Source organism: Cydia fagiglandana, chromosome Z (assembly GCF_963556715.1).
Source record: "Cydia fagiglandana chromosome Z, ilCydFagi1.1, whole genome shotgun sequence".
Taxonomy (NCBI): domain Eukaryota; kingdom Metazoa; phylum Arthropoda; class Insecta; order Lepidoptera; family Tortricidae; genus Cydia; species Cydia fagiglandana.
Window position 1 is genome coordinate 7,024,165 of NC_085959.1, and position 12,825 is coordinate 7,036,989.

Below are 12,825 nucleotides of genomic sequence, written 5' to 3' on the forward strand. Positions count from 1 at the left end.
TGGGGCTCCCATACAACAAACGTGATTTTTGACCAAATATAAGCAACGTCGGGAGTGGTCAGTACTTGGATGGGTGACCGTTTTTTTTTTGCTTTTTTTTAATTTATTTTTTTGCATTATGGTACGGAACCCTTCGTGCGCGAGTCCGACTCGCACTTGCCGGGTTTTTTTAAATATCTTTCGTTAAATTTAAATAATCACGATTCTTTAACAGTGGCGCTAGTGTGCACGTTGAAGGGCTCTTAATACAACTTGTTAAGATAACAACTTTAGTTCGTGTTACATTCAGCAGCAGAAGTTGCTAAGCGGTCGAGGTGTTCAAAATTACCTTGACGCGCTCTTATTCTCTTAACAATAAAGTCACGTCAAGATCATTTTGAACACTTCGCCCGCTTAGCAACTATTGCTGCTGACTGTAGGTAATTTATTCCTCTTTACTCTTTTCAACCTCTTTTGCCCTCGCCTTCCAACACTCCAGGTTAGCGGTGACCATATCCACCATTGGTTTAGTGTTTGGGAATAGTGCTGCTAGGATGGTGTAACATGGCAGGCATATTTGGCTTAGGAATCCGACCTGAAAGTTAAATGTAAATGAAAAGTGGTCAAAATGTATCAACGTCAAACCGCCTTGATAAGATGAACCCATATAACCATTCCAGTCGCAGAATCTTCAAAGTGGTAACTAAATGTCAGATGTGTCGTAACAGAGTCCACACAATGTGTCTAGAATTGTTTCGAAACAAAGTGTCGTCGCCGTGTGTACACTTTTCCGTAACAAGGTGTCGACACATTTGTGTGCACTTTGCGTGCGGTTTGCGACTAAATCTGACAGAAAATTTGTGACAGCAAATGTCAATATAAAATACCTCTTGAAAACCAAGGTTTGTCAAACTACTATTAGTGTCTCGTGTGCTCGTAAGTAATTCTAGTAAGTCATCATGGGCGATGCAAATGAAAACCATATAAACACCCAACACCCGTCAACCTTTTACAGAAAAGTTTTTAAAGAAATGCAATAAGCTACTTAGGTCAGCCAACGAATGCTCCAAAACGTTGTAGAGGGAAATGCTCGGAACACAATTTTTGACTCTGTAACTTGGTTTGGACAAGTTAGGAGGTGAACATATCAAAAGTCCCCGGCCGTAGCCCTTGAGCGGGGGGAAGAGAGGGGGCTTTGAAGGTCCCATTTTCCGGTTTTTCGATTATATCTCGGAAACTATGCATCTTAGCGACATGGCCACTTATACAAAATGAAAGTTAATTTAATTTGTTACAAGTTTATTCAGTCAATTTTTTCGATATGTTGAATAGTTTTTGAGATATCCGCTCTTGAAAGTTTATTTAGGGCTATCAATATTATCTTGATATATCTACATCAGTGAAGGTGCTAGGCCGTGTATGGTATCGTTTTCGTATAAATCTGGGTTGCTGAATCCATTTAAGGTATCACATTGACACCATTCCACAAAATTAAAAAAAATCTTTTTAGGGTTCCGTACCTCAAAAGCAAAAAACGGAATCCTTATAGGATCACTCGTGCGTCTGTATGTCTGTCCGTCTGAATACACAAAATAGTTCTTTACCTATAGATGACAGGAAAACCTATTAGAAATGTGCAGTCAAGCGCGCGTCGGACTTAATGTACGGAATCCTTAATACGCGAGTCCGACTCGCACTTGGCCGGTTTTTTTTAAACTCCTCTTGACGCTTAACCGCTGAACCGATTTCGTTGAAATTTGGTATAGAAATAGTTTGCGTCCCGGAACAGGACATAGGATAGATCTTATAACCAAGCAACCTTTTGAAGGTGTGAAAAGTGGCGTGGAAATTTGTACGGAAAATCAATAACCGCTGAACCGATTTATATTAAATTTGGGATGGTCTACATCTTTGATTTATAGCGGAGTCAGTTATGAAGTTGACCCAAAAAATTTTTATTAAGCTATGAGCTTCATCACATATGATCTTTGAGTAATTCTAAGCATTTCAAGCCTGGGAGGCAATAAGAGGGACTGGGAGGGGGGGTACAAAGATGGCCGCCACCCGTCATCATTCAAAAAAATCTGTTCTGGTCCTGGTGGCTACTAGGGCAAGTTTGGTATCATTTTCGTATAAACCGGAGACGTAGAATTCATTGCTGATATTTGTTTTTTTCAGCTTCATAGTAATTTTACAAGAAAAACGTAAAAAGATGAAAATTTAGGATGGAGGTTTTTGCTTTGAGAGCTAATAACTTTTGTATAGTGGCCAAAATATCATATAATAAATACTATAATATAGCGTAATTCATGCAGATTCTAAACATATACACGTTGAGTAATATCCTACTGCAAAAAGATGGTGAAAAAATTATTAAATGACCGCAGCGCGGGTAGTTGGACTTTCGTTTATCTTGCGGACCGTCGTTTATCTTACAAAATGATCGAGTACGAGTATCTACGTAGGTATGCTTACTTTGCTAGATTTTATGATGACGAATAAAATACTTTCATCCAGACATAATTCATCATACAGACATAATTTTATGCACTTTAATTGCAATGCACTTGCAACGATTTGAGTGGGGCCTAGTGTTATTTGACCGGTGTTTTCTGTAAGGTGAAGGTAAGTACGTACTTCCCCAGTTGGGCTCTGCTCGGATAGATCTGGAATGACATCCGCTGTGCTGTGCCCTACCACACAAAGCGAGATGACAATGCCCATACCTCTCTTTTGAACGTAGTTTAAGGATATACCCGGGTCCAAAATTGGGTCCGAGAAATAACTATGTATTATAAATAAAATTATTCTAATAAAATAGCGCTCTTATTTTTGCTGATAATATTAAAACACTATTAATGAGAGAAATTGTACTACTTAGGAAGAGATAATTTTCATGCTATAACTCACTTTAAGTAATTTTATAGGTACTTACTTGTTGATTTTAATAAATAACTTCAACCTGCACATAACATTCATTTGGATTTGATTTGGTTTGATTTTGTTTAATATTTTACATTTAATATTTGCTTCAGGTTGGTGTGGTGAAAAATTCTGTGTTTCACTCGGCGGCAAATTTTGTTTAACCCTCGTTCTTTGAAACCCTTACAACGCTCAAGATTCCATTTTTCGAACCACTCACTACGCTCGTGGTTCAATTTTGAAATCTTTCGCTTGATCGGGTATCAATATTAGCACGAGCGGTTAAACAACAACTTTGCCCCCTTGTAAAACAAATAACTATTATGCGGAGAGCTTACATTTAGAAATCATAACAGCTATGTATATTTGTCATACTAATATAGGTTATGCAAGTATGACTTGGTGACAAACCAACGAAGCCCCGCCTCACGGGGCTTCTATTTTCTGCTCTGAGGGATAAAAGGTAACTAACGAACCTAACCTAACCCAACCTGAAATTGCGGTTGTACATGATCTTATTTGTTAAGCGAGCCGCCCTCCTCTTTAGACATGAGGATACCTGTGTGTATTTTTTTAACCTATACCAGAATTATGTCTGTGTACTGGAAACTGCGGACTATCATAAAATCTAGCAAAGTAAGCATAGTTACCTACGTAGATACTCGTACTCGACCATTTTGTAAGATAAACGCCGCCTAGCGAGAGTCCAACTACCCGCGCTGCGGTCATTTAATAATTTTTTCACCATCTTTTTGCAGTAGGATATTACTAAACATGTAAATGTTTAGAAGCTGCATAAATTGCGCTTTATTATAGTATTTTTTGTATGATACTTTTGGCCACTATACAAAAGTTATTAGCTCTCAAAGCAAAAACCTCCATCCCAAATTTTTATCTTTTTACGTTTTTCTTGCAAAATTACTATGAAACTGAAAAAAACAAATATCAGCAATGAATTCTACGTCTTCGGTTTATACGAAAATGATACCAAACTTGCCCTAGTAGCCACCAAGACCAGAACAGATTTTTTTGAATGATGACGGGTGGCGGCCATCTTTGTACTCCGCCCTCCTCGACTAGACGCACGCTTCTTATCGCCTCCGAGGCTAGAAATGCTTAGAATTACTCAGAAATCATATGTGATGAAGCTCATAGCTTAATAAAAAATTTTTGGGTCATATATGGCAGCGATCCGTAACTGACTCCAGTATTAGTTAAAAATGATAAAAAAAACATGACTTCAAACCTAAACTTAAACAGTATTAACTTCAAGAAGTCAATTCTGAATTCCCCCCTACACCTCATTTCACACCTTTAAAGGATGATTTTTGAGATAACTTATTATGTCCTGTCTCGGGACTCAAAATATATGTGTACTAAATTTAAATTAAAACTGTTCAGCAGTTTAAGCGTGAAGAGGAGTTTAAAAGAAAGTAAGTTTATATGTTTTTACTTTGGAATGGTGTCAATGTGATACCATAACTAAATTTGGTACTGCGCATTTATACGAAAACGATACCAAACATGGCCTCGTAGCTTTACTGTTGTAGAAGTCAAAATAAAATTGAGAGCCCTAAATTCTTATTACTTGACCAAACTTGTGTAGAAGGAAAAGGAAAAATAAAAGTCTTCGGCAGGAATATAAACACAAATATATTTTTTTTTTTTGCGTTACTATTCCAATCATCAAATATAAACATACCTTGATTATATTATTCTAGTGAGATCCTCATAGATAAACAAAAACATTTACTTAAAAAATTACAAGGTCGAAATGTCACGGAACTTGTGAGAGTAATATGTGAAAAATAAAAACTTTTATGACAAAAAAATCTGGACACAATTTAAGAAGCATCCAATTGCGTCGAGGAATCATCTGTATTTTTGCTTGTTTCATTACCTCCTCGCTTCTTTTTTTGTCCTTTGTATTCTGTAGCAATTTGTTAGATCTGAAAATAAAGATAACTTGCGTCGTCACGGATGTCGATTTATAGGTTTTAGGGAGTGCAGAATTCGAAAACTATGATCATTTTATATTCCAAGATGGCGGCTACGTATTTTGTCATAAAAGTCGTCATGGATATCGTTTTATAGGTTTTAGGGAGTGCAGAATTCGAAAATGATGACCATTTTGGATTCCAAGATGTCTGCCGTGCACTTTGTCATATAAGCCGTCATAGATGTTGATTTATAGGTGTTAGGAAGAGCAGATTTCGAAAATGATGACCATGACCAACAAAACGACATCCATATCGACTTTTAACATAGTGCATGGCCGCCATCTTGGATTCCAAAATAGTTATTATTTTCGAAATCTGCGCTCCCTAAAACCTATAAAACGACAGCCATGACGACTTTTATGACATACTGCATGGCCGCCATTTTGGATTCCAAAATGGTCATCATTTTCGAAATCAGGGCCCCCTAAAACCTATAAAACGACACCCATGACAACTTTTATGACATAGTGCATGGCCGCCATTTTGGATTCCAAAATGGTCATCATTTTCGAAATCAGGGCCCCCTAAAACCTATAAAACGACACCCATGACAACTTTTATGACATAGTGCATGGCGGCCATTTTGGATTCCAAAATGGTTATCATTTTCGAAATCTGCGCCCCCCAAAACCTATAAAACGACACCCATGACGACTTTTATGACATAGTGCATGGCCGCCATTCTGGATTCCAAAATGGTCATCATTTTCGAAAGCGGGGCCCCCTAAAACCTATAAAACGACATCCATGACGACTTTTATGACATAGTGCATGGCCGCCATCTTGGAATCCAAAATGGTCATCGTTTTCGAAATCTGCGCCCCCCAAAACCTATAAAACGACACCCATGACGACTTTTATGACATAGTGCATGGCCACCATTTCGGAATCCAAAATGGTCATCATTTTCTAAATCTGCGCCCCCCAAAACCTATAAAACGACACCCATGACGACTTTTATGACATAGTGCATGGCCGCCATTTTGGATTTCAAAATGGTCATCATTTTCTAAATCGGGGCCCCCTAAAACCTATAAAACGACATCCATGACGACTTTTATGACACAGTGCATGGCGGCCATTTTGGATTCCAAAATGGTTATCATTTTCGAAATCTGCGCCCCCCAAAACCTATAAAACGACACCCATGACGACTTTTATGACATAGTGCATGGCCGCCATTCTGGATTCCAAAATGGTCATCATTTTCGAAAGCGGGGCCCCCTAAAACCTATAAAACGACATCCATGACGACTTTTATGACATAGTGCATGGCCGCCATCTTGGAATCCAAAATGGTCATCGTTTTCGAAATCTGCGCCCCCCAAAACCTATAAAACGACACCCATGACGACTTTTATGACATAGTGCATGGCCACCATTTCGGAATCCAAAATGGTCATCATTTTCTAAATCTGCGCCCCCCAAAACCTATAAAACGACACCCATGACGACTTTTATGACATAGTGCATGGCCGCCATTTTGGATTTCAAAATGGTCATCATTTTCTAAATCGGGGCCCCCTAAAACCTATAAAACGACATCCATGACGACTTTTATGACATAGTGCATGGCCGCCATCTTGGAATCCAAAATGGTCATCATTTTTGAAATCTGCGCCTCCTAAAACCTATAAAACGACACCCATGACGACTTTTATGGCATAGTGCATGGCCGCCATTTTGGACTCCAAAATGGTCATCATTTTCAAAATTGGGGCCCCCTAAAACGTATAAAACGACATCCATGACGACTTTTATGACACAGTGCATGGCGGCCATTTTGGATTCCAAAATGGTTATCATTTTCGAAATCTGCGCCCCCCAAAACCTATAAAACGACATCCATGACGACTTTTATGACATAGTGCATGGCCGCCATTCTGGATTCCAAAATGGTCATCATTTTCGAAAGCGGGGCCCCCTAAAACCTATAAAACGACATCCATGACGACTTTTATGACATAGTGCATGGCCGCCATCTTGGAATCCAAAATGGTCATCGTTTTCGAAATCTGCGCCCCCCAAAACCTATAAAACGATACCCATGACGACTTTTATGACATAGTGCATGGCCACCATTTCGGAATCCAAAATGGTCATCATTTTCTAAATCTGCGCCCCCCAAAACCTATAAAACGACACCCATGACGACTTTTATGACATAGTGCATTGCCGCCATTTTGGATTTCAAAATGGTCATCATTTTCTAAATCGGGGCCATCCATGACGACTTTTATGACATAGTGTATGGCCGCCATCTTGGAATCCAAAATGGTCATCATTTTAGAAATCTGCGCCTCCTAAAACCTATAAAACGACACCCATGACGACTTTTATGGCATAGTGCATGGCCGCCATTTTGGACTCCAAAATGGTCGTCATTTTCAAAATTGGGGCCCCCTAAAACGTATAAAACGACATCCATGACGACTTTTATGACACAGTGCATGGCGGCCATTTTGGATTCCAAAATGGTCATCATTTTCGAAATCGGCACTCCCTAAAAGCTATAAATCGACACCCATCTCGACTTTTATGACAAAGTGTTTGGCTACCATCTGCATGCAAGACATTTCTATTATTTTTACGTACATAAATGGCCCCCTGTCAACTTCCAACCGAGATTTAATCGATAATTTATTCGATTAATGTTCAGATTAATTCAATTTCAATCTATGTTAGGTCGACTAAACTAATCGTGATTAAAATTTGAGGATTAACTTTTTTTATTCTATTAATTAGTCGAATAAACAGTTAATCTATTAAGTCCCATCTCTGACCACGGCATTTTTACACTTTGAGAATATCTGAAAACAAATGAACACAAGGAGCCATTTTGCAAATCCAATAACTTGGTTATTACTTTTGACAGCGCGTGTCATGTGTCTACACAGAGTCGACACAAAGTCGAAACATTTGCGACTACTTTGTGACTGCAATATTTCTCAGCCTTAAACCATATTTATACATCATAATTAACAAGTTTCGTAGTATGTAAAGCGTTATTTCTGTTATTTAAGTATAGTATACGCATCGAAGTACTAAAAATGCATCAAATAATATATTTATGAACACAGGCACTGAGAAGTAAACAATTTCATTTCCGGCTAAACTAAAACAATTTGGTGGCGCGTTGATTATATTACACTTAGTTTATCAAATCACTCGAGCAGTTTAATTCCCCATAATAATTTAAGTCCCATTGTAATATAAATGCAAACAATATATAATTACGTCTTGTAATCCGTTTTAGAGATGGCGTATTAATGTCACTTATTTTTATTTAACTATTTTTCCATCTGACAGTTTCCATTTGACAGGAACAAAATGAACGAATGAACGAATGATTTTGGCATAAAGTAGTCGCAAACTAGTAACAATGTGTGCACACGGCGACCACACTTTATGTCACTTTGTGTCATGTGTCGACCCTTCCCCATTTCTGGTAACTGTGTCGACACGGCGACGACTCTGCGACTGGAATTGTGACCGAAACAGACGGTGTCGACACAAGATGTGTCTACACCGCGTCGTAACGGCGACTGGAAATGGTTGTATGGGAAGTTTCATAAAGTCGCACCAAACAAAGTCTGCAGCGGATTTGATAGCCAGCCCACGCAGTGTGTTATGTAAACGTCACAATTTCATAGAATTTTGACGTTTAAAATTACACTTGCACTGCGTGGGCTATCAAAATCGCTGCAAACTTTTTGCGGTTTGACTATATATACTCTAAATTGAAACGCATAACAGTGCCGCGTGTAAATTTCTTTCGATAGTGTGACGTGGCGTCATGTGTCATTTTGTATGGAATATTGAGTTTTTCAAAAATTCAAGACGTCCCGCTAGACGCGCTGTTCAATATCTCACAAAAATAGATATTATAAAGCAAACGCGAACGCTCGCTATCGAATAAAATTTATATTAAACACGGTACACTGAACCCCTAGTTATTCATTCGATAGCGTGACGAGCGTTCGCGTTTGCGTTATGTCTATTTTTATATGGGATTTTGAACAGTCAAGCGGGACGTTTTGGAAACTCAAAATTCCATATAAAATGACACTCCACGCAAACGCGTTCGTCACGTCCCGTCAGGCGTGGCTCACTCCGCGATTTCGTCGCTTTGCTACAGATAGCTAGAAATTCATCCGTTCCACACCAATTTTGGTGGCTAGCCATAAACCGCGCCTGGCGCTGTCGCCACCTAGCGGCCATATTTGTCCTGATCGTAACAGACGTGTTTTGTTAGAGAGTGAGTCTTCTGTACCTAGTACTATTATTTATTCAGTGGTCCCGTTATCGAATGAAATGTACACTAGGGGTAGAGACAGTTATGTGAAAATGCCCCTATTACGAATAAGGATACTGAAAGGAAAGGATACTGTTACAAACAAGGTAAGAGAAGGATTCTTATGGCTCCTCTAGATGATGAGCCAACGCCGGCCACTCCAAAGGACGCAGCCATGCGGTAGAACGAGACAGCAATATCACTTGCTCCCTCTAACGCATAAATGCGTCCCATGGAGTGTAGAGGAGCCAATACCTGGCATGATGGGAGCTGGTCTTGGCGTCGGCGGTCCATCATCGCGATAGGGGAGCGGCCTGCTTGCCTCTCCAGGTCACCCTGGCAGATGTAATAGTTTAATTTCAAGAAACTAGGTAACATACTTAAAAACGGTAGTCGCTCATATTTTAATAATGCAAATAGTTAATAGAAAATTATGAGAAGACACAAATTGATTGCCAGTAGAGTTTTTCATACATTTTGTATGGGTCACGGCAATTAGGATTGTTCATTTTTTTTCAAATGTTCTATTTCGAAAACCATTTCGAGATATAAGGTTTTTAAACAGTTTCCGACATTTGCTGCGATATAATAATTGAGGATTGAAGATATTTCAACAAATATCCTTATGACCTTAGTTTGACCTTCTCCTGGGCTGAATGTAAAGTCATTGCATAATAAAAGTTATCGAACCATAGTAAATAAATCCGTCACTCACGTATTGTCAAAGTTATCATTGTCATCGATTGTCATAACAAAATTTTTCAGTTAAACCGCTGCGCTTGTTTGTTACAATTTGATTTATAATTAATACCTAAACAGTAGATTTCATTGCTTAAAACGTTGTTCCTATGTGTGGGAATGATTCACAAAAATAATAGTTCGAATCCACGAAGACTACGACGTGAAAGATGGTGCCGTGAATTAAACTTGGAATACCTACCTACTTCACGTGTTACACACAGTATTGCTGTGAGAATCACGTTGATGTAAGTATAAAATTAATATTAATTTACTACAATTAAGTATTTAAAAGCTCACTTTATTGGTAGGGTCGTGGTATCTATTTATTTTCTGTGGTAATGTAGCCAGAGTATCTAAAGGCAAACCGTTAAACAGAGATGGTGCCTACTAGAAAGAAGGAATATACAAGAATACATAGCCATACTCAAAATTCAGCCTGAAACTGCTTTAAAAAGATATAATTTCTAATTTCCAGGTACATGTTGCAGTTCAAGCTGCTGATATCATGGTGGACAAGACTTAATAAAGAGTTGTGAATAATAAAACATGTTTTTGTTTACCTACTTTTTTATTAATTTGGGAAATATGTTATAGGTATATGTTTCCAAAAAAAATAGTAACTTTACATTAAAGGTATGTTTATCATGTTCTGCACGAGCATCTGACAATGATGGCTTCTTGTTGACCATCCAGAAGAGAAGTGTATGGTTTGTTATTTACTCTGTTCCCAGGCATTATTTACGGTCGTAAAGTATTACGACGATTAATAATTAATACGACGTTCGTTTCAATACAAAATGCTCAACTTTGTTCTGGGCCCAAGTGCAGTTACATATCTCACAGCTGTATCTAAATAGGAATCACGATGACCTGAAATAATAGGATATAATTAGCAAAATTGGCATGTTCCTAATATAGTAGTATAAGTATGTAGTACAATATCCAAACAATGGTGACAAGCCGGCAGAAAGCACCCACTGGGTGCTAAGCTACCTTTAGCAATGGACGCTTGTAACGATTTTATGAATCCAATCTTCTTACAAATCGAATCAGTTAAAATATATATGGTGTAGGTAACTTACATCTGTATTTTTGCTCCCTTGATTTCAGCCAAGTTATGGTTGGAGTTGGATGCTATATGGATACATACTCCAACAAAACTAAGTTATATTACATAACTTAGGCAGATTTCTGGAATCAGCTTTCTCAAATTTATAGCGTAGGTATTTTGAAATTAATGATTCAAAATAAACGAGTTTTCCATTCCAGGCGATTGTTATTTATAGAAACTCGTGACACTGACATTGTCGACAGGTGACATTACAATCAATTGACAATGACAACTATTTTTTTAATGCTTGTTGTTGCTTGTGCATTATCCTAATCAGCCGACGACATGTAATTTACGAGAAGTCGTATCTCATATTTTCAATAAATTATAAATATTCAACCGAGCCACGAATTACTAAATCATTCAAATTGGTATCTTAAATTAACCTATATTTTCAGAAAATAAAATAAAAATGGGGGTCTAAAAAAAATGAACAATCCTAATTAGCCCGCAGACATATTTATTGAGAATAACCCTAAGCAAGAAATATTAGTACAAATAACTACCTGTTGATAGAACTCGTCGAAAATGATTTCCACCGTTTGGAGCTGGGATTCGAACGGCTTCGCTGAAGCGCTGAGGTCCGCGCCCGTCATGCAGAAACTCTGGCCAAGGACCCTGACAAATACAACGAGGGTCAATGTGGAAAAGACCGTCTTTAATTCTACCTTTCCACATATCTAATTATTGACTCTATTTTGGCATTGAACGCCCCTGTTTCACCAACGTGACAGGTACGACGAATTGTAAAATCACTGTTGCTGACGTCACAGGCATCCATGGGCTACGGTTACCGCTTACCATCGGGCGGGCCGTATTCCTGTTTGCCACCATCATTGTATTATTAAAAAAAAATTTATAATATCGGAAAAAAACAGATATTTCTCTTGCTAAGTTTATGACAATTTTCACAAGAAACACTACAATTGTCACGAAATTCCGACATACATATAACTCATTACCTGTCAAGAATTAGGTACCTACAATTCTTCTAAATCTTTGACAATTGTCAAAAACTTCGCAGGAGAAATATCTGTTTTTTTCCGATATAATAAAGTTTTTCTAAATAATACAATGATGGTGGCAAACAGGAATACGGCCCGCCCGATGGTAAGTGGTAATCGTAGCCCATGGATGCCAATGACGTCAGCAACAGTGATTTTACAATTCGTCGCACCTGTCACCGATGTGAAATTGGGGCAGGTGTCAACCAGTGTAGTCAGTTATGTTGTTTTTGTAAACATCCCTTCAATTGTCCCCGTATGGTAATCCACGGCAAACACTATTTTAAAAAAACCGGGCAAGTGCGAGTCGGACTCGCGCACGAAGGGTTCCGTACCATAATGCAAAAAAAATAAAAACAAAAAAAAAAGCAAAAAAAACGGTCACCCATCCAAGTACTGACCCCTCCCGACGTTGCTTAACTTTGGCCAAAAATCACGTTTGTTGTATGGGAGCCCCATTTAAATCTTTATTTTATTCTGTTTTCAGTATTTGTTGTTATAGCGGCAACAGAAATACATCATCTGTGAAAATTTCAACTGTCTAGCTATCACGGTTCGTGAGATACAGCCTGGTGACAGACGGACGGACGGACGGACGGACGGACGGACGGACGGACGGACAGCGAAGTCTTAGTAATAGGGTCCCGTTTTACCCTTTGGATACGGAACCCTAAAAATTGCCACCGTGTGGTAATGTTCAGCAAATTAGTGCATAATGATTTCCTTCTTATTTTCTCGAAAACGTTTGTACTGTTTCTCAACCTCAGTACTTTT

General features: G+C 38.4%; 1 protein-coding gene across 1 annotated transcript in view; it reads right to left on the bottom strand.

The window, feature by feature from the left end:
• Positions 1 to 424: 424 nt before the first annotated feature.
• The window catches only part of LOC134679276 (probable 3',5'-cyclic phosphodiesterase pde-5), a 35,849-nt gene continuing 23,448 nt past the window's right edge, over positions 425 to 12,825 (bottom strand). The window contains exons 12-14 of the mRNA XM_063538171.1: positions 11,554 to 11,665; positions 9,451 to 9,531; positions 425 to 574 (exon numbers count right to left, since the gene is read on the bottom strand). Of these exons, the coding sequence (XP_063394241.1) occupies positions 425 to 574; positions 9,451 to 9,531; positions 11,554 to 11,665 (343 nt within the window). The remainder of the gene's footprint in view (positions 575 to 9,450; positions 9,532 to 11,553; positions 11,666 to 12,825) is intronic.